The sequence below is a fragment of the Kogia breviceps genome, chromosome 9 (genome assembly GCF_026419965.1).
Source record: "Kogia breviceps isolate mKogBre1 chromosome 9, mKogBre1 haplotype 1, whole genome shotgun sequence".
Taxonomy (NCBI): domain Eukaryota; kingdom Metazoa; phylum Chordata; class Mammalia; order Artiodactyla; family Physeteridae; genus Kogia; species Kogia breviceps.
Window position 1 is genome coordinate 41,416,148 of NC_081318.1, and position 23,218 is coordinate 41,439,365.

A 23,218-nucleotide genomic window follows, 5' to 3' on the forward strand; every position below is an offset into this window, starting at 1 on the left:
CAGTACGCGGGCCTCTCACTGCTGTGGCCTCTCCCGTTGCGGAGCACAGGCTCCGGACGCGCAGGCTCAGCGGCCATGGCTCACGGGCCCAGCCGCTCCGCAGCATGTGGGATCTTCCCAGACCGGGGCACAAACCCATGTCCCCTGCATCGGCAGGCAGAGTCCCAACCACTGTGCCACCAGGGAAGCCCTCTTTCTCTTTTTAACATTTGTATAGCATAAGGTGAAACCAAACTGAAAATAAGGGAGAAGCAGGAGAAAGGATTGAAAAGTTCATTGAGGATTTGCGTGAAGCAAAGGAGTGCAAATAGAATGGAAGCGAGGTCACATCTGAAGTCACAGAGGAGCCTAGGAGGCTGACATCTTACCTGGGCTGGACCTTTCTGCACCAGTGTTGATTTCTATATTAGAAACCCTGTGGGGCTGCAAAGTAGAGATGAGACAAATAGTACAAAAGAACAAAAAGCACTGAGGGGGCTCAGTGGGGGTGACATTGAGTTTGTATTGAAGAAACCCTTCCAATGCCTGGTGCTCCATTAAGGGTTATTGGTTGGATGTTCAGATTGCAAATGGCACAGAGACAGAATCAGCATAAAGTTAGAAAGTAGAATAGCAGGACCCAAAAACCAAGTAGGAAAGTGACCCATTCTCTCCCGACCAAGGGGGAGAAAGAACAGTCTGAACCAAGCATGCGGAATGCATGACAGGTGAGCCAGAATGAGCAGGGCTGGGCTGGAGCAGTATGGCACACCCAGAAAGACAGGAGGGACCCACAGGTGCTTCAAAGTGTCAGATCCAGAGGGAAAGGTGAAGCACCCAGAATTGAACCTGAAGCAGAAAATCCTGTTCCGAGGTCATGCCTAAAAAACAGAACAGCCAGGTAAACTGAAGCTAGTGCCAGGCAAGCTTCCCCAAGGCTCTGTCTTTTACGGGGTACCTAGGGCCAATGGCAGGAAACTGTGAGGTCTGCAAGCTGGTTCAGCAGAACAAATAAGCCTTCATTAGGGTTAATGTGGTTTCAGTATCATTGTAATACTGAGCTTCCTATCAGAGGAGCAGATACATACCATTCCTTCAGAGAGATACACCATTTACCAGCATGAAGAAATCTCTCCCTTGAGACCACATGTGGAAGACACAGTGGACAATATCCTTGATTTGAGTTTCACAAGAAATGCAAAGGCCACTTTCCATCAGCTGCTTTTTCTAGCAACCTCCAATAAAACCCAGGCATAAAGTATAAGAGCGTGGCTCAGTGGCGGCCATCCTGGCAGGGAAAAAGCCAACAGGAATTGGTGATCCAGTATAGGACTCCAAACCACCAGCAGGAATTGTTTCCTGTGCTCTGAGAAGGATAGCAGTATTTGCAGCCCCTCTGGGGACAAGGATTGGGTAGCAAGTGTGGATGGCCTGGCATGATATTAGGACTAATTACAAAAGCAGCATAGTATTGATTCAGCTCTGGGAAAGTCCAGCTTCTCTCATCCAGTTAAAGCCCCTAATAGCATTTCCATTCCTTCCCTTGGGGCAAAAGAGAGATAAACAAAGAGGGCAAGAGGGAACAGATCCCTGCCCTTGAGTTTTTGTGAAGTGAAGAGGAAAGAACTAGAGGAATCTCAGCTGTGTGGGTTCCCCTCTCTGGACACCAGGGAAATGAGGACATGGGCTACACTGGGAGTGGTAGGTTTCACATTTTTCTCTCTGGAGGCTCTCTAGGGATTTGAAGTTTCCTTGAGGAGTTCTTATTGACTGTATGATATTATATCTGGAGGCTTTTTTTTTTTTTTTTTTTTGCGTTTCACGGGCCTCTCAGTGCTGCGGCCTCTCCCATTGCGGAGCACAGGCTCCGGACGCGCAGGCTCTGCAGCATGTGGGATCTTCCCGGGCCGGGGCACGAACCCGTGTCCCCTGCATCAGCAGGCGGACTCTCAATCACTGCGCCACCGGGGAAGCCCGACTGTATGATATTATAATGTAGAGTTCATTATGCCTTTGCCTTGGAGCAACTGACATTCCTGGTCTCCCCCCTGTTGAAGGACAGTTTTATTGCTGTTCATCATTTTGGGGCTCATAATGTTTTCTCTGTAGCCATACTCACTCTAAATGTGATGTCCAGATCATTTTAGGTAATTATATTTCTGACGAACTGTGTGAGTTTTAATGATGATTGCTTGACATATGCAGGCAGTGTCTGCAAATGGCAGCCAATGAAAGGAGATGTTAACAAAAGGCTTAATATTTTCCTCCTACTCCTGAAATTCTGTCCTCCTGGCCACTGAGAAATGAGATGGACTTAAATCGATGTTGAATATTTTCGAGCTCACCCTTCTCCACCACCCTCCTCACTCTACAAACCACGTTCATCCAACACTCTCACACATTTGTCTTCCTGAGTTAGAGAAAAAATAATGACACAATGGAAAGATTATTTCTGTTCAGAAAGACCCTAGCAGGGGCAGACGTGACTGGGTAAGCAAGGGCCCAGGAGGAGCATCCTTCACAGCCCTTGCTCTTGGGTGTTGACTGTTGCTCAGGAAAGCAGGTCTCTAACCCTCTGTGTGTGTGTGTGTGTGTGTGTGTGCGTGTGCACTCCCCGCAGTCACGGAGAAGTGGCAGAGGAGCGGAGGGCAGCCCTGGCAGCTCATTGAACCCGTGGATGGATTCCACCCTAGTGAGGTAAGTGCAGTCACACGACGGTTGCTGAGGGCAGTCGGTTACGTTATCTTTGTAATATAATTATGCACCCATGCATTCGTTTTTATCCTGTTTTATTCCCAAAAGAATTTGAGGTAATATGCACACATGTGTAAGATAGAAGATAAATAAATATAAATTAAATTGATAAAATATAAATAAAATAATAAAGTGAAAATCAGAGTAAAAAGAAGATAAGCGAGAAATGATACCTGAATTCCTGACTTAATGTCTACAATTTACAATGTGTCCCAGGAAGTCCTAAGAAACTGCCTGCAAGGGTCCACAAAATCAGCTCCACGCTTCCTACGCGGCTGATGCAAAGAAGGGCATAAGTCATAGCCTTAAGAAGATAAAAAATAAATTAAGTACTCAAAAAAAAAATCAGAAGGACTCCTGGAAGTGAGCCCTGTGAGAAATTTCTTCTATGGATCCTTCTAGAAAAAAAGAACCATACGAGAGGAGAACAGTGTCCTTAGCAGTATCCTGCAGTAAGAGCTGTTTCTCATTTAGGATTCCGAGGAACAATCTGGAAAGTAGTTCTACTCTGGCCTCTTCACAAAGCAAGAGGAGCTAGATGGTGGGATTCTGTCCCCTCCTTCTCCCCCGTCCATTGTCCTGGCTGCAGCCAGGAAAGTTCCACTTTTATCTGTTCTACATACTGAACTTGCTCATGATATTTCTTTGTATAAAAAATAGAAAAGAAGTGGGGGAATAACTCTGCTGCTTCTAACATTTTGAAAGCCAGTCCCCTGCAAGAGGGATGGGCCATTTACCCACAGGCAATCCTCTGTGGCTATCGTCTTTCTGATGCGGCCTTTGTGGTATTGACAAGGGTCCAAACGTGAGAAACACTCCTTCTAGCCTTGATCTCCATGGTCAGCCAGGCCACAGGGAGGGCTGATCATCCCCTAAGAAGCATGAAGGGAACCATAGTCCTCCCTCCCCCTGAGCTCTAGGTCCCATGAGTACCCATGGGCAGGGCTAAGAACTGTCTCAAAAGAAAAGGAAGAGGGGCTTCCCTGGTGGTGCAGAGGTTAAGAATCCACCTGCCAATGCAGGGGACACGGGTTCGAGCCCTGGTCCAGGAAGATCCTACAAGTCATGGAGCAACTAAGCCCGTGTGCCACAACTACTGAGTCTGCGCTCTAGAGCCCGCGAGCCACAACTACTGAGCCCATGTGCCACAACTACCGAAGCCCGAGCGCCTAGAGCCCATGCTCTGCAACAAGAGAAGCCACCACAATGAAGAGTAGCCCCCGCTCACCACAACTGGAGAAAGCCTGCATGCAGCAACGAAGACCCAATGTAGCCAGAAATAAAATTTAATTAATTTTTTTTAAAAAAAAGAAGAGGAAAAGTGCCACTCCATGATCAGATGGATGGACAGTAGAGCCTCACAGATGCTGGGTAAATTTTAAAGTGAGTATTAAATGCGCGTCTTACTGTGTTAAGTAACAACAACCCAAACAATCTAAGTAATGCACCTCAGAATATCTGTTTCCTGTGTATCACTTGGATGGGTTGATCCAAGAGAATTATTGGCTAGAAGCTGGTTAAATATTAGAGTTTGCCCCCCCCCCACCAAAAAAAATGATGTCTTTGGTTTTCGAATAGTTAATATGGAGACCTGCTTTCTGGCAATAATTAGGTAGTAGTTCCTGTCATCCTTTGTACATTACAGAATTTTACCCTTCTGATTCTATAGAGAATGGGGACGAGAGGAGATGGTCAGAGAGGGAGCAATGAGGAACAAACTAAAAAGAAGAGGGTCAAAGACAGCTTTGTTGTATCCCTCGGGACATATTTGTCTGATCTATCAAAAGACTCTTCTGTCCCTGACTCTTAAAATAGTATTAGGGTTCAAGGTCTGTCAAATTGGGGCTCTTTCTTGCACTCAAACAGCTTCGCCATTAACTGACTGTTGAGAACAGAGTCAAAAGCTGAAAATCGGTGTGTCATAATCTCATGTTATTCCTGAGAGGTTTGTTCACATGCTGAGAGTGGGTGATAGAGTGGGCAACAGTGGTGGAGCCACATCTAAAGTGGGTGACAATGGATAGATATGCCTAAAGCCAGCCTAGTTATCATGTATGTTGAGCTGAGCAGTCTAGATGGCAAATTGCCATCCTAGAATGTCTATTGAGTGCCAACGCGGAATCAAACACAGTGAGAAGGGTGAACAGGAAACCACCCCTGCCGGTTAAGGAGATTATAGGGTAGAGTGGGAGAATGACAAATACACAGATAATTAAATGTAAAAAGTAGTCAATGCCTCCAATTGTGCAAGCACAGATGCTATGGGAGCATTATGGGGGACGGAATGGGAGAGAGGGGTGCAAGAAAAGATTTTCAGAGGAGGGAACTCAGAACTAAGACCATGAATTAGTCAAGTGAAAGGAAGAGGGGAGGGGCTGCAGAAAGTGTTGAGCTGAGGAAAGTGCAAGGGCAAGGACCTGAGTACGAAAGGAAGCATGGCACATTGGAGGTAATGAAAGTGCTTCTGTGTGGCTGGGACATAGAACATGAGAGCAGAGTGGAGAGAGAAGGAGCAAGAGAGATATTCAGGGACAGGTCCCATAAGGTCTGAATAGGGTTTGACCTTTTCAACTGGGGAGAACAGAGAGCCGTTGAAGGTTTTTCAGCAAGAGGGAAAAATACCTAGACTTGTTCTCTAAAGATACCTGTGGTAGGGCTTCCCTGGTGGCACAGAGGTTGAGAGTCCGCCTGCCGATGCAGGGGACACGGGTTCGTGGCCCAGGCAGGGAAGATCCCACGTGCCACGGAGCGGCTGGGCCCGTGAGCCATGGCCGCTGAGCCCGCGCATCCGGAGCCTGTGCTCCACAACGGGAGAGGCCACAGCAGTGAGAGGCCCGTGTACCAAAGGAAAAAAAAGATACCTGTGGTAGCAGCACGAAGAATGGTTCGGTGTAGCAGGGGTGTGGACACTCCTGTGCACAAGAGGGTGATGGCCTGAACAGAGGTAGTGAGAGTGAGGAGAAAGAGAAAGGCCTGTATTGGAGAGATTCAGAGAGTTGAATCAACAGAACATGGTCACTTACTGGATGTCAAGGTGAAAGAAAAAGGGAAGCTAAGCATCACACTTCTTTTGTGACTTGGGAAACTGGCTAGACGATTTCATTGCCTGCTGAGGTGAAGAACACCTTTAGGGGGATAGGGTGGTTTGAAGACGAGTTTGGTACATGTTGGATTTAAGGAGCCTCTAGGATGCCCAAATGGGGATGTCCCTGCGGCATATAATATAAGAGCTTAGAGCTCAGGATGGGATCTGAGCTGGAGATACAGATGTGAGCACCATCAGGACAGGGTTGTGATTGAAGCCTTGAAGAGGGGCTGCTGGATGTCCCTGCACACTCGCCCCCCAATGGTGTGCCCTACAGCAGAAGCAGTGTTAAGGGATCCTTCTAGACCATGGGGCAGCTAAGGGAGTCCACATCTTTTCCATCTTGAAACAGTCAGATGGGCAAGGCTGCATCTCAGGACCTCATCTTTATGGCACGGACATAATACCAACCAAAAGAGTAGACTCAGACCTTTCTCAAGTGCCCCCTCACCAATCCTGTACATTTGAGCAAAAACAGTTGACACTGGCCCCTCTCCACCAAGGGGTGAGCAGGCTTTATTTTATTGGCCTATTTCTTCCTAAAACCCTGCTAGAGAAGCAGGGGGCGGTGTGTAACCACTATGGATTCAACTGCTCCAGTTTTCTTAGGCAGACAAGTTTAAGTATAAATATGGGCTATGTTGAACAGTTCAAATTTATGATTGATAGATATTAATTTTGAGCCACATTATATTCATCATCTAAATTCTTTACGTTTATTTTAATGGAAAATGAATAAGCACATAAAAATTCCTGTATATCAATAGACTGACAACCGCTTTACTTTTTCATCTCATTTCCAAAATGTAGAACCAGAATCTTAAGAACTATACATAATGCTAGACTTGCTGATTGATTAGATTGGTGGGTGAGAGTGAGATGACTCACAGGATTCGACAACTGGATGAAAGGAGGTGAAAATATAAAGTCAAGGAACTCAGAAGAAGGAGCAGATTTGAACATTCTGAATTTGGGGTGCCGGCACAGTATCCAGCCATTAGATCATATTTATGGGTTCTGATCTCAGGAGACACAGGTTTGGGAATCACCAGCTTCTAGCTGAGAGCAGGAGACACTGGCAGGGATGAGATTGGCCCAAGGGATCAAATTATGAAGAAAAATAAAGATCAAAGAGAATTAAGACTGAGAAAGTATTTTACTTATCTATTGTTGCATACCAAATGACTTAAAAACCACACACATTCCTTTTTCTTTTTAACTTTTTATTTTATATTGGAGTATAGCCGATTAACAATGTTGTGATAGTTTCAGATGCACAGCAAAGCGATTCAGCCATACATATACATGTATCCTTTCTCCCCCAGACTCCCCTCCCATCCAGGCTGCCGCATAACATTGAGCAGAGTTCCCTGTGCTACACAGTAGGTCCTTGTTGGTTATCCTTTTTAAATATAGCAGTGTGTACATGTCAATCCCAAACTCCCTAGCTATCCCTTCCCTCTACCCTTCCTACCCCGCCCCCCGGTAACCATAGCTTCATTCTCTAAGTCTGTGAGTCTGTTTCTGTTTTGTAAATATGTTCATTTGTATCATTTCTTTTTCGATTCCACATATAAGCAATATCATACGATATTTCTCTCTCTGTCTGACTTACTTTGCTCAGTATGACAATCTCTAGGCCCACCCACATTGCTGCAAATGGCATTATTTCATTCTTTTTAACGGCTGAGTAGTATTCCATTGTATATGTGCCACGTCTTCTTTATCCATTCTTCTGTCGATGGACTTTTAGGCTGTTTCCATGTTTTGGCTATTGTAAACAGTACTACAGTGAACACTGGGGTGCATGTATCCTTTCAGACCATGTTTCTCTCCAGATATATGCCCAGGAGTGGCATTGCAGGGTCATACGGTAGCTCTATTTTTATTTTTTATTTTTTTGTGGTACGCGGGCCTCTCACTGTTGTGGCTTCTCCCGTTGCAGAGCACAGGCTCCGGAGGCGCAGGCTCAGCGGCCATGGCTCACGGGCCCAGCCGCTCTGCGGCATGTGGGATCTTCCCGGACCGGGGCATGAACCCACGTCCCCTGCATTGGCAGGCGGATTCTCAACCACTGTGCCACCAGGGAAGCCCGGTAGCTCTATTTTTAGTTTGTTATGGAACCTCCATACTGTTCTCCATAATGGCTGTACCAATTTACATTCCCACCAACAGTGTAGGAGACACCTTTCTTATCTCACAGTTTCTGTGGCCAGGAATCCAGGCACAGATTAGCTGGGTATCCTGCTCCACTGACTCTCCCAAGTTGCCGTCAAGGTGTCTGCCGGGGCTGGGTCTCATCGGAAGGCTTGACTTGGAAGCTCACATTTGTTGGCAGAATGTAGTTCCTTGAAACCTGTTGAACTGGGGGTCTCAGTTCCTAATCAGTTGTTGCTCAGAGGCCACCTGAGCAACCTGCTTCATCAATGAGTGCAAAATGGCAACAGAGAGAGTCCGCCAATTATGTCAGTCACTACTGTATGTAACCTAATCACAGAGTAACATTCCATCACCTTTGCCATATTTTAGAAGTTAAAAGCAAGTTACAAGTCCTACCACGCTCAAAGGAGAGGGATTACGCAGGTTTGACTACCACAAAGTGGGAACCATTGCCCATCTGAACAGGACCCACTGGAAAGAAGTCCTAGGAGATCACTAGATGCCCCCAGAGAGAGCAGGTGTATCCGAGAGTTGGGAATAGCAGTCAAACTGCTGACCAAATGCAAAGAAAGTTTTTCTTAGGAAAGAAATGTCATTGCAAAGACCTGAGACCCAGATTTGTGGCCTGTTGAAGCTGTAGCAATTCTACCTGTTCAAACACCCACTTTTTCAAATCTTTGCAAAGTATCTGAAAAGGCATGTAAAAGATCTCTGGTCCTAAAATCAGACAACAGTAAACAGAAAACGTTGAAAGAGCCACGAGCATACATCAAGTCTGCTTTCCTTGGCTATGCTGAGACCACCTAGCTAAACATTCCTGACACCTCCTGCCTTAGAAGCTTCGCCCAACAAAGCTCTCTGCAAAACAGCCTCCTCTCCTCTCCTCTCCTCATGGAAGTAGCAACTCAGACCAATCCTTTTAAAACTCTTCCTACAGGCAGTGAATTTTCCATGACATGAATCCCCTCTTCTTTCTTGAGCCCTGACCCTTATACACTGCTGGTGGCAGACATCAGATATATAATCAGTGGATTGGCTTTAAATAAGTTAACAGTCTCTAGGTCTTTATTTGTCTCAACATGTAAGCCCCTGGGACCCAAGGTCCTTGACAGACTGGTGGAGCCTCTCAAAAAAGGCAGTTAATCTGGCAGTGGGGAGAGAGAGGAGGGAGGGCCTCCTGGGCCAGGGAATCCTCAAATAACAATCACTTGGGCAGGCCCTCCTGTGCATCAGGGACCATGTTGGTTTAGTTTGCTTTATACACCAACTGGTAGCAGTGGTTTTGGTGGTGGCACCCTGAACCAGCACAGACAGGCTAGAGCTGGAAATGTAACATTTTTCCTTAAATGTTTTTAAATACATCTTACACCACTGTCATGTTGTTTACAAGTTTACAAATTTAAAATTAATTGGGACCAAAAGTAACCAGGTCCAATAGACTGTGTTTCTGGACAGATTAAGAGGCCAGAGAAGTAAAACTGTGCCTTCCCTGTGGTGAGGGCTTCCCTGCAGGTGTTTAAAAGCAATCTTACAAGACAGCCTGGAATTGTTCACAGTAGATTTTTTACTTTGGTCTGGTAGAACCCCAGAGTTAAATTTAGCAAGGGTTCAACTTAAAAGGTATCAGTCATGATAAGTTGTTGGTGAAATCTATATACTCTTGCTCTGAATTGCATTTATTCTTTAAAAATATTACAAAAATGTAGTTACTGTTCAGGGTTTGTTTTTATGATTGCCTTACTAAAGGGTTCCATTTTTGTAGCAAAATACATACAGTTAGCTTACAAAGTGGGAATGTGGAGGAATCACAGGTGATGTCCAGCTATGACCACTGCTGGGCTTCTATCATGTCTGGATATGTGAGCAGATCATGAGCATGTGGGCTGGATCTGACATGGTGTATTTTCTTGGAGGACCCGGTACTCTCCTGGTGAAGAACTCATCATAAATACAAATATGGTGAGGCAAAGAAGCATGGCACAATTTTAAATAGTCATTAGAAGGGAGAGAAATTCTAGAAGCCATATGGTGGTTGTCACCAAGGGCTGAATCAAGAAATGGCACCAGGTCCCTACCCTCCAACTCCCCTCTCCGTGGACTCATGCCTGAATCCTAGGGAGATCAGGGGCTGCAAGTAAAAACTGAAAAAGCTGCTTCACCAAAAACTTATATAAGACCATGGGGTGTTAAGTTGCCCTACTTTGTCTCCCCTTCTATGAGAGTTTCAAAGAGAAAACTTCACAGTGGACCAATGACCATCCCATGGTTTTGCCACCATGAGGGCTTCTGAGTAGCAGCGGTAGACAGATGGGTGGGTGGCAACGCCCCACAGAAGCACTGGAGCTGCAGGGATGCCTGCAGAACAGCACCAGTGCCCATCAGATGTGGACTTACCCAGAGGAAGGGCCACACCTGCTAGAACTGAGCGGCACCTAGACAAAAGCAACACCGCCAGTGTGGCAACCACCTGGACTCTGCAGCTGGGGCCCTGCAAGAGCACAGGCAGCTGAACCAACTGCAAAGGAAGAGACAAGGAAGGGCCTGACCCTGTTACCCAGAACATTCCACTTAACCAGAACTCCACATTCCCTAGCGTTCTGCTGGACCAGATTTCTTTCCATGCATATGTCTAGTAGGATTAGTAAATGAGGCAGCCTGTGAACCCCTCCTGGTCTGCAGATGTTGGGCACACTGGCAGCAGGAAGCTGACTCCACTCCTGTCCTGAGGACAAATGTTAGGGAGATGTGTGCGAAAAAAATGCATCGGTGAAATGAATTAGCTTGCATGTATCTGATGGAATATCGTACCGCAAATAAAAACGATACAGGATCTACTTTTAGTGGCGCAGAAATATGTCTGTAATATAGAGCAAAGTAAATAAAAAGCAGATTAGAGATTGTTGGGATGATTACTCAACTGAATGCATTTGTCAGCACTCATGGAACTGTTTACCAAAAAGAGTTCATTTTACTGTGTGTAAATTATACCTCCAAAAGAGCAGATTATAAAATATTTACAGAGGGATCAAATGTATGTGTGCATGTGTGTGTGCCTCAGAAAGGCTCGATGTTAACAGTGACTATCTCTATTATAATTAAGATAAATTTTATTCTGTTTTTCTCTTTGCTTAATTGTCGTTTAATTTTTTTCCCAAATGAATAGATATTGCTTTAATATTTTTAATTGTGAAAAGGGAAGCACGAAAGATATTTGTGTTCAAGGAACGCCTCGCTTGGAGTAATGAGGATGACTGGGCCTTGCCCTGTGCAGAGCATCATGGGAGTTACAGGAGGAGGTTGGTTATGAGAAGCCCACAATAGGTGCTCAGTAAATGTTTCTCAGATGAATGAATAATTATAGTGGGTCATTTTATCACAAGTGTCTAGTATAGTAATAACAATACCATTCTCATTTTAGATCCAAAATATTGGCAATGCACACTCGTGAATATTTTAGTCTCCATTAGAGTGACAGCCAGCTAATTGCTTTTAAACCAAATAGTTACCACATGCTCAAATCTGAGCTCTTTTATTTTAACTTTCCTCTGTTTATCCTCACCCCCGTGTCCTCCTTTATTAATTCACATTGGGAAACAAATGACCACAAATGTATTGGTACCACGTAATTGTTAGGCAGACTGCTTAGGTATATCAAAGTGAAAGGCAAAAAACAAAAAAGAAGAACCAGTAATTTTCCACAGACTTGGAAGCAGCCTACTTTGTTGAGAAGTAGCAGGAAAAACAGCCCAAAACCAGTCCTCTGTTTTTGAAGACATGACTGCTTATAGTGTGAGAGACGATCAGACCCTTCCTGGAAACCTGCTGGCTTGACAATCAGCCTCTTTAGGTCTGAGAGGTGTGTGTGTGTGTGTGTGTGTGTGTGTGTGTGTGTGTGTGTGTGTGTGTGTGTGTGTGTGTGTGTGTGTGTGTGGTATGTGGTACGTGTTGTGTGTGTTGGTGGCAAGTGGGGTGTGTATGTGCGTTAGACACCACATGGATATGATCAAGATTATATTGTTGGATGGATGGAATTTGGGGTCCACCTCAGAAGGCTCAGGAACATATTAAAATACTGGCCATATTTAATGTATTCACTCAACCAGTTCTATTTTTTTCTAACAACTGCTAAAATCTTACACACAATTTAAACCCAGAAAAGTCTTTAGATCATTTACTTATTTTGCAAATGAGAGAATTTCAGCCCAGAGAAGAAGGCTGGAGAGGGCTGGCCAGCATCACACAGGGAGCTGGCTGCACTGCTTGTTGGAATGATGAACAGCATGTGCCCTTTGAAGACAATGTCCATGTGCTTCTGTATAAAGTCAGGGACATCCCTGAGCATCTGCCCTGAACAATGTGTTCCCCTCTGAGGCCTTCAGCAGTCACGTTTCTCTTATCGTTCAGCATTAACCCCACACACACACCCCTCCCATGGAGATGTAGCCATCTGGGGCCTGAAGCCCTGTCCAGGGCCCATTTGCTAAATGAGGGCATTATCTGCAGAGAAAGACTCCTGATCAAAGGCATGTTAATGACAAGCCAGAGGACCGAACAACCAAGAATGGATCCTGCTGACATTGTGAATCAAGGGACATACAACAATGCAACCAGAGAGCGGGCATCAGGCCAGGAGAGAGAGGGACAAGCCTATTGTGAATTAAGCCTGTACATTCCACACCCTGGCACTCCAACCACTCTCTCCATGCCCACAGCCTCCTTCAGAAGTCCAGCCCTGCCAGGGGACCGGTTCAGCTTCATCTCCCAGGCACCCGTAGTCCCCCTCCATGACTTTCTCTTCCACATCTCTAAGCTTTTGCATGTGCTGTGTCCTCTACCACATACACTGCTTTCCTCATGATCCATCTGGTGAATTCCTCCTTGAAAATTCAGCTCAGCCATCACACTCTTCAGAGAGGATCTATCCTTTCTTCGCACCCAGCAGAGCTGCCACCTCTTCCCCTTCCAGCCATGTGCATCCCTCACAGTCCTCCCTGTGGGTTTGGTGGTGTCATTCTGCATGTCTGGGTCCCTCACTAGACTGGGAGTTCCTTCAAGGAAGGATTCATCCTGTTCACGTCCGAAACCCAAGCCTTAAGCCTGCAGTAAGTGTTAGCTATCCACAGGTAAGTGAATAAATGCCTTTCTGAGAAAGTGTATTTGCTGTCTATTACTAAATAACAAATTACCACAAATGTAGCAGCTTAATACAATACACACTTGTTGTCTCACAGTTTCTGTGGGTCAGGAGCGCTGGCATAGTTTAATTGGGTTCTCTACTTAGAGTCTCAGAGGCTAAAGTCTACATTCTCACCAGGAGACTCAACTGGGGAAGATTTGATTTCAGACTCACTTGAGTTGTTAGCAGAATTCATCTCCTTGTGGTTGTAGGACTGAAGACCCAACTTCTTACTAGATGTCAGCTGGAGGCCACCCTCTGTTCCCTGCCAGGTGGGCTTTCCAACATGGCTTCTTACATCATCAGCCCATCAGCGAGTCTCCAGAGCAAGTCTGCCAGCAAAGCAGAGCCTTAGATAATGTAACATAATCACCGAAGGGACATTCTTTCACCTTTACCATGTTCTATTGCTTAGAACCAAGTGATAGGTTTCATCCACATCAAGGGAAGGGGATCATGCAAAGACCCAAAGGTAGGAATCCTAGGGAACTATCCTAGAGTCTGTCCACCGCACAAGGAATAGAGTAAATCTTGCTGGTAACTTCTTTACTTTGTTTTAATTTCCCTTTTACTCCTCCTTTGGGTTCTCTCTTGCAGGTGGCTTTACAGCTGTTGGCAGATCGCTTCTGGAAGAAGGTGCAGCTCCAGTGGCCCCAGGTCCTGGGAAAGGAGAATCCATTCAACCCCCAGATTGAGGAGGTGTTTGGAGACCAAGGGGGGCACTAAGTCCTCAGGGACACCTGCTCCTGGGGAGCTCAGGAAGGCAGAAGCTTGGGTAAACTCATTCAATAAACGGTTATGGGGGCGGCTGTGTCACAAACTCACAGGCCCCTCTTCAGCAGCATCTTTGCAAAGTGCTTTTCTCCCATTTAAGAGCCTAGTGTCACTCTCTTTGCTTCCCTTTTCCCACTTTTGGAGATGGCTTCCCAAATAAACCACTGGCACCCAAATCTTTGTCTCAATAAAGACAAAATTATAATGACAGTGTGAGTATAATTGTGTATGCTTTATTATTTTATTATTTTAAAATTTATTTATTTATTCCTGATAGGGAGATATTAATACTTCTATTTTGGCTAGGCACCAGCGTGATCCAAATCTCCCACTCATCGTATCAATGATTGGAAGACCTTACCACAGACTAGCTTCTGGCTTTGCACATTTCACACCTTGTTTCTCTTCCACGATCCACACACTTCCTGTGCCGGGAGCTGTAGGACACTCTCTCATACTGTGATCTGACCACTAGCCCTGAACCTTTGTCACGGTGCTGGTGGACAACAGGGGCATACCTGGAAGCCCTTTCCTGCACCAGAATGGCTAGCGGTACCCTAACTGTGCACAGAAATGACAGCTAACCATATAAATAGTCCAACCTAAATCCAGCCTAAACAGATCTCCATTTCAACTTCCTCAAAATTCCCATGGCTTTTCCAGAGCCACTAGATATAAGGGAAATTGTGACAGAGAGGAAGCAATAGTGTTTAAAATATCTTACTTTTGCAAATTTTACAAAGCATAGGACCATGTGAACTCATTGTTGGGGCCCCTTGCAGGGCTTTGGAAGGCACCCTAAAATTTAATCTTTCTTAGACTTATGGTAAATCCACTTCTGCTCACAAGGTGAACTGGCCAGATTTGTGTGAGCTTCAGTTTGGGGGGGCCAACACACTTAAAATGTTGTGAACCCATTAATTTCTGTCACCTGGGCAGAATCCTTGGCTCAACATGACCAGCACATGTCCCCAGAAGGCAGATCAACAGAGGACCAACAAGCTCCCAGGAGGCTGCTTGTTTCAAGCAGGAAATACAAACTCGGAGTATAGATTGAAGGTGTGAGGTGTGGAGGTGTGGGGCTGTGGACACCTGGTATATCCATCTCCTCCTGGTTTTGGAGTTCCAACATCTCATCTTATTTCTAAGGAGTAAAATACCAATACTTGTTGTAGTGTTGTTTTGTTATTTTTTTTTTTTAATCTTAATCATTCAGTCTCAAAATATACCCAGAGAACAGTGCACTAAAATTTTGTATTCCTTTAGAAAATTCTATTCAATCCCCTGGTTTAAAATGCTTCCAAGTTATTGCTATTCTAATTTTTATTTCCAAGTACTAGTGAAGTCAATAATCTTGCATTGCTTTTGCTGTTGTTGGGGGGATGGAGAATTCATTTTAGGCCCTGATCTTTTTTCCAGAAGGTCCTGAAGGAATAGAGTTATTTTAAAAGTTGGGGGAAATTAGAGGGAGTGTATAGGGAGATTTGGAAGGTACAGGGAGGGGGTTCCCAGGTTGGATCCTCCTGAGCCCGACCACCTCCCATCTCCCACCCTAGATGTCATCTCTGTCCCTACCACTTTTTCCTGTTTAAATTCTCTTAAGACTGAACCCCCCACCTTGGGGATAACTTAACCAGTTCCATCTTCCTCATTCTCCACCTGAACAGGTTCAGATGGGAGGGTGGAGGTACCTGGGTTCTGAGCCCTGACCTCATTCCTGGGGCAAAGCACCAAGAAATCAAAGGGTGAGAGAAGATGGTGCTACCATCTCAATCTTTTTATAAAACACTAATGCTGGGCTTCCCTGGTGGCGCAGTGGTTGAGAATCCGCCTGCCGATGCAGGGGACACGGGTTCGTGCCCTGGTCCGGGAAGATCCCACATGCTGCAGAGCGGCTGGGCCCGTGAGCCATGGCCGCTGAGCCTGCGCGTCCGGAGCCCATGCTCCGCAACGGGAGAGGCCACAACAGTGAGGCCCGCATACCACAAAAAAAAAAAAAAAAAAAAGACACTAATGCTGCACAAAATACTAGGTATCACCATTGTCTCCACAAGAACTGGAGTCCCAGGCCAGGCCCACTTCCCTGGATTGGGAGCGCATGGGTGAGACCTGTCCACTTCTGCCTCCATTTTCTATACTCCCATCCAGACATGTTCTTTCTTTGAGATTCAACTATGTCTTTCTCCCTGGCTTGGGGATATTCTGTCCCTGTAAGGTGTTGTATATACTTCTGATAGCTTCTGAGTGTCCAGAATTTATGGTAGAGCCATGGGGAACAGTTTCTATCCCATATTTCTGCACTGGTGCCCCTTGAGCTACTATCTTCAGCCTCTAGTTTTTCAGAATCATAGTTTATGAGTGCTGTCCTTTGACAGGCACCTGAAGGTCTTTCTTGGGGTGGCTTGCACCCCTCTCCATCCCCTTCCCCAGTTCCTGGACTGGCCTCCTGGAGAGAAGAGCCAGAACCTGAACAGAAACTCCAAGAGATGAGAACCAAGCCAGTCAGGTTCACTGCTGTATCAACAGCCCTACAACAATGCCTGGCCCATGAGAGATGCTCAGTAAGTAGTACTGATTGAATGAATGAATGAATATTAGAGTTGCTCTCCAGGGCACACTTCCTTATATCTTGCTATTTAGGGGAAAAAAAGAAGCCTCTTTTTGACACATTTGAATTAGCCCCGTTGAATCATACTCCTTGTGGTGTGAAGGGTAAGAAAGAAAAGCAATCAACACAGGGGATGTTTTTCTTTCTGGGCACCCTTGGTCAGAAGACAAGATTTTTCATCTAAATGCCCCAGTACTATATTGTCATTTGTTTCTCCTATTTTCAGATTAAAGACCTCTCTTACCCTTTGCTATTGGAATGGGACTCCTCATTTTCCACATGAATAATTATCAAGACCTTCTCTCATAGAGCCTTTCGGGTTCAGGACCTGGTGGGAAAAAAATTTTAGACCTCCTCCCCCCCGCCCCAGCAAGAGCAAATCAGCTAAAATATCTTATCTGAGACTTGTATTGACTCACAACATAGCAGGGACTAGAGCCTCAAGGAATTTTCACCAGCTACCCCACTCTACCCTCTCCTGAGTTAGTCCCACTAAAGAAGGGATTCTGAACTGCAGTCTATGGGAACCACCCTCTCCCAGAATTAAGAGTGCCTATGAACTTGAATGGGAAAAATTGTCTTTACTGCCCTCTAAGTAAAATTCACCATTTCCTTTAATTATGAACGTAGACAACAAAACATTGTATTTTTTACAAAACACTGTATGTTTGCAACTGTATTCATAGCTGTCTGTCACAAATATTTTCACATCACATTACATTTGTTGCAGATACAGTCAATTCTCATTACTCAGGGCAGTTATGTGCTATAGTCACCTTGAATACTGAATTAGCAAACGCTGAACCACTGCGCCTAGCAGAAATATGGGCTTACATTCCTCTGAGTCTCTGGTCACATTATCATCAACCAATCAATACACAATCTTTTTTTAATGTGTGGTTTTTGTTTAAAGACACCTTATTTAATTTATAGTTGATTAATTAATGTTGAACTCACAGCCAACAGCACGACAACTCGCATCTAAATGAAGCTTAACTACCCATCTATTTTATTCATAAGGCGCATCACAGTCTCCTGCAAGCACACAAGGTGGTACTTCAGCACTGCACTCGGAGACCGTTTTAAACAGTGAAGTCACCAACGAAAAGCATAAAAATGCCCAAAATGTGGCAGTAAATACACCGTGAAAAAGACACCTTTTTTTAACAGTGTGAGAGCTGAAACAAGAAGGCAGAGCCCTGCCTTTTTCAACTTCAGTTGGGAACGTGCAGGTCAGGTGACTGAAGTTTCTCATTGCTCAAATGACCACAAAAGTGCCACGAGTATTGATTTGGGGGTTACAGATAAATTTTAGCAAGTACGTGAATTCACAGATATAGAATTTGTGAATAATGAGGAATGACCTTATCTTGAAATATCATTTATGGCCATGAGTACTTTGAAACACCTGTAATTATTAGATCGATTAAAAAAGAAATACATATATTAATGCATGACCATTTTTAAATATTTCAAAATATTTTTAGTAGTGTGATATTTGGTTTTGATACAAATGGTTTCCTTTGTAATCCTATGTGTTTTATTTTTTGCACTTAAAAACGTTATTCTGGGCTTCCCTGGTGGCGCAGTGGTTGGGAGTCCGCCTGCCGATGCAGAGGACACGGGTTCGTGCTCCGGTCCGGGAAGATCCCACGTACCGCGGAGCGGCTGGGCCCGTGAGCCATGGCCGCTGGGCCTGCGCGTCCGGAGCCTGTGCTCCGCAACGGGAGAGGCCGCAACAGTGAGAGGCCCGCGTACCGCAAAAAAAAAAAAAAAAAAAACTAAAACTAAAACAACAACAAAAAAACGTTATTCTGAGAAGGGATCCCCAGCTTCCCCAGCCTGCCAAGGGGGTGCATGACACACACAGAGTTGTATGTTCTGGGATGTGTTGCTTTGAGAAGGAAGAACTCCACAGTCTAAAAAGAACTCCACGGTCTAAAAAGTCTGGAAGCACAGCATAATTTCTCTGCTTCCTGGAAAGTCACAGGGTAAAAGTTCTGCAGTAGAGAAGTGTGTTCAACTTATTATTTACCCAACATTTTTGACCTAGAGCCCCTTCTCCTCCTATGAGAGGTATTAACACTGTGTGGTCTTCATGCTCTACAGAAACACATTGAGAGATGCTGCCTTTGTCATTTTTAGTTCTACCAGAAAAGCTGTCGTTGCAGTGAGAAGAATTCCAAAGACATCCTGTTTTAGACAAAAGATGAGGAGTGGGGATTCTAGTCTGAATATACCTGGGAAATTCCTCACACTGCCAGCGAGTGTGTTAGAGGCTAATTCCTCTGGGGATTACACTTTTGAAGCTCTTGGATGGATAGAAATGCAGAGGAGAGGTAAAGAGCACACAACGAGGCTTGCTAAGGATTTATCTGGGCATTGTGCTCCTGGCTGGCTGCTTTGTTTATAATTAATTACATGGAGTATTTACAGGAACCCTTTCGGCCTCAGAATGCTGCAAATATAACTCACGGGTTCACAAAGCTGCATCAATAAACTGCAGCAGAAAGACGGGCAAGAGGACACACCAAGGGCTTCCATGGCAGCCCACGCTCAAGGCAGCTTCAGACCCCGGAGACTTTCAGTCTCCCCTGAAGACTTTACCCTCTGAGATGCACGCTTTGCACAGGCTCAGAAAAACACCAGGTGTTAGTATTTTTACAGTGATTCTCCCATTATACCTCTGCAAATAACAGCGGGAGCCTGGGCGTTGTACGAAGCTGCTAGGGGAGCAGAGAGCTTTTGAGAAGTAAGAGGTGGGAAAGAACAAAACTCTGTCCCGCTGCCTCCTGGCTGGGGGACCCATCAAAACACAACCGGTGGGAAAATTCAGGAAGCAACAGGTTTTGGAGTCACTTGTCTGGGTTTGAATCTTGTTTAAGCTCCTGGTGCCTCAGTTACTTTCTCTTTAGAATGAGAGCAAGAATACCTGTTTCCTAGCACTGCTGGGAGCATTAACGACAAGAGCTGATGCTTACAGAGGGCTATGTGACACGGATTTTCTCACTTAATCCTTACAACAACAACATTAGGCAGGTCTGCCATGATTATCTGCTTTTACAGATAGGGAAATAGAAACAGAGAGCAGTTAAGTAACTTGCTGGAGATAGCACAGCTAATAAATGATGAATCAGGAATTTGCAGCCAGGCCGTCTGGCTCCAGGCTCCGTGCTGTTAACCACGAGGTGATGCCGCCTTTATTATGTAAGAAAATGCTAGTACAACAGGAGGAGTGATGGATCAACACTTGCTCTCATTGTCTCTATACTCAGGGTATAGTTTAGCCACCACGCAGGCTGGAGTCTGCTTTGTCTATAGAGTAAAACCAGAACTCATCAACACCCACAGCCTGTGCCTCTGCAGGCTCACTCTTTCCCTGCCCATTTCCTTTAGCCTACATCCTGGCCACAGGAAACTTATTACAAGCACAGGCAGTGGGTAAGTCGCCAATGGCTGCCCTCCCTGCCTGCGTGTACCATTCCTTCCAGGGAGAGACAGCATCTGTGCCCACCCCTCCAAGCCAGCCTGGCCCAGAGAAGGAGGTGCAGGTGAGATGGCCACATGCAGGCCTAATACAAGGAAGCTGAGCTGCCACTTTTATCCTGGAGGGAAGTTGAGGCAATGCTGCTGTGAAAGAGACCCTGGGGGTGAGACACCATGTGGAAGAGAGAGGCCACACGGAGAAGAACCAAGGCACTGCAGCCCACACCAAGGCCTCAGAGGTGCAAAAGAGGCTTTCTTGGAACTTCCAGACCAGCCCTCCACCAGCTGGATGCAGCCGGATAGGCATTCCCTGCCAAGACCACATGGAACCCAGCCAGCCCACAGAATCATGGGATATTGTACACTCTTCTCATTTCAAGCCTGAGTTTTTCAGGGTGTTGTTCTGCAGCAATGGTGACCTGAACACTGGCCAAGCCCTCTCACAGCTCCATGTCTTTCCATCTGCTGTCTCCTCAGCCTTCCCTTCCTTCTCTGACTGGAACACTCCTACTCATTCTTCAAGATCCAGCTCACCATGGCCATCATCAAAAATATCTACATACGGGCTTCCCTGGTGGCACAGTGGTTGAGAGTCTGCCTGCCGATGCAGGGGACACGGGTTCGTGCCCCAGTTCGGGAAGATCCCACATGCCGCGGAGCGGCTGGGCCCGTGAGCCATGGCCGCTGAGCCTGCGCATCCGGAGCCTGTGCTCTGCAACGGGAGAGGCCACAGCGGTGAGAGGCCCGCATACCGCCAAAAAAAAAAAAAAAAAATCTACATACAGGGCTTCCCTGGTGGCGCAGTAGTTGAGAGTCCGCCTGCCGATGCAGGGGACATGTGTTCGTGCCCCGGTCCGGGAAGATCGCACGTACCACAGAGTGGCTGGGCCTGTGAGCCATGGCCTCTGGGCCTGCGCATCCAGAGCCTGTGCTCCATGACGGGAGAGGCCATACAAACAATAAATGTTGGAGAGGGTGTGGAGAAAAGGGAACCCTCTTTCACTGTTGGTGGGAATGTAAATTGATACAGCCACTATGGAGAACAGTATGGTGTTCTGTTCTCCTTAAAAAACTAAAAATAGAACTACTGTACGACCCAGCAATCCCACTACTGGGCATATATCCTGAGAAAACCTTAATTCAAAAAGAGTCACGTACCACAATGTTCATTGCAGCTCTATTTACAATAGCCAGGACATGGAAGCAACCTAAGTGTCAACTGACAGATGAATGGATAAAGAAGATGTGGCACATATATATATACAATGGAATATTACCCAGCCATAAAAAAGAAATGAAATTGAGTTATTTGTAATGAGGTGGGTGGATCTAGAGTCTGTCATACAGGGTGGAGTAAGTCAGAAAGAGAAAAACAAATACTGTATGCTAACACATATATATGGAATCTAAACAAAAAGAAAAAGAAAGAAATGGTTCTGAAGAACCTAGAGGCAGGACAGGAATAAAGACGCAGCCGTAGAGAATGGATTGAGGACACGGGGAGGGGGAAGGATAAGCTGGGATGAAGTGAGAGAGTGGCATTGACATATATACACTACCAAATGTAAAATAGATAGCTAGTGGGAAGCAGCTGCATAGCACAGGGAGATCAGCTCAGTGCTTTGTGACCTGAGGGGTGGGATAGGGAGGGTGGGAGGGAAACGCAGGAGGGAGGAGATATGAGGATATATGTATATGTATAGCTGATTCACTGTGTTATAAAGCAGAAACTAACACACATTGTAAAGCAATTATACTCCAGTAAAGATGTTTTAAAAATAAATAAAATAAAAAAGATCCATCTCACCCCGTTGTTGTCAGGGATGAGAAGATACAGACACACACAGTCTGCCAGAGGGCATAAGTATCTCTAGGATTAGGTTCAGCTGCGTATGAGTGAAATCCAAAAGAACAAGGCTTTAAAAAGAGAGAAGGTTATTTTTCACGTAAAAGACTTCCAGTGGCAGGTGGTACAGGGCTAGAAGGAGACTGTGTCGCCAGGGACCCAGGCCCCTTCTAGCTCGTTGCCACCACTTTCAGCATGTAGCTTCCACTTTGTGGCTCAAGAAGGCTTCCTGGGCAACCACTGCCTTGACTGCACCTGGGCCTGCTGGAAGAAGTGCGGGGAGAGGAATGGCCACAGCCCCTCCAGGACAATGACTTCTACTCGCACCTCAGTAGGCCAAGCATAGTCACAGGACCACCCAGCTTTAAAGGAGGCTAAAAATTCTGTCTAGACAAGTGTGCAGCTGAAAATAGGAAGTTCTACTACCAGGAGAGAAGGGAGGATGGACATAGTAGGACAAGTAGCAGTCTCAACTCAGAGTAAATTAGAAACCTCCCGGAAGATAATTGAGTAGTCTCAGTAATCCACACGTCAGCTACCTCCACCCCTTGCTACTGAAAATGTGGTTCTCAGACAGCATCATCAGCATCACCCAGAAGCGTGTTAAAAATGCAAAATCTTGGGCTGCCTGTTAATGATTTGTAATTTGTATTATAACGATAGCCTCGGGTGATTTATTTGCACACACACTTCAAATCGTTTGGGAAGCACTTCAGTGTGGGAGGAACTGATCTAAAACAACAGTTTTCAACCCTGGTTGTACATCAGCGTCACCTGGGAAACTTTCTAAAGCCTCCTGGTGCCTGGGTCCTACCTACAGAGCACCTAATTTAATTGGCCTTGGTGAAATCCAGGCGTTTGTGATTCAAAAAACCTCCCTCTGGCGATTCTAATATATAACCAAGTTTGGCAAACTGTGGCTCTAGGCTTTTTGGGGGAAAGAATTTGTCTCACAGTAACTCCTGAGTCACCCAGGCTGCAGCGTCTCATCTGTCTCTCTGGAAATTTGTTTGGGGCTTCTGCTGTCTTGATCATACCTCACCCCACTCTATTTTGGCTGTGTCTGTGCTTACTTAATAATGGTTTGGGAGTAATGCAGGAGGTTGCACTGTAGTGCAGTATAGAAGACGACATAAAACTGTGTGTCCTACATCCCTTTCAACACTCCGACCCGCCCCACCTGGAAATCCTCCACTGGGTGCCCTTCTCCAGGCTCACTGCCACCTAGGGTACTGGTCAGTTCTGCTCTTCTTCAGCTCCTCCCCTGAGCCCCTGTCTGAATGTACCTATTCTTACTTCATTATGCAGTGCAAATTATTTCTCCTCTCTTTACCTTATTCCGCTGAGGTC

General features: G+C 45.7%; 1 protein-coding gene across 7 annotated transcripts in view; it reads left to right on the top strand.

The window, feature by feature from the left end:
- AOAH (acyloxyacyl hydrolase) overlaps positions 1 to 14,138 on the top strand; it is a 177,634-nt gene extending 163,496 nt beyond the window's left edge. For 2 of the 7 annotated variants that reach the window (XM_059073653.2, XM_067042339.1), the window contains exons 20-21: positions 2,600 to 2,676; positions 13,752 to 14,138. In XM_059073653.2, coding sequence (XP_058929636.1) covers positions 2,600 to 2,676; positions 13,752 to 13,880 — 206 coding nt within the window. In that variant the 3' untranslated portion in view covers positions 13,881 to 14,138. The other 5 variants (XR_010842142.1, XM_067042336.1, XM_067042337.1 and 2 more) reach the window with 5 other exon arrangements.
- The last annotated feature ends 9,080 nt before the right edge of the window (positions 14,139 to 23,218 follow it).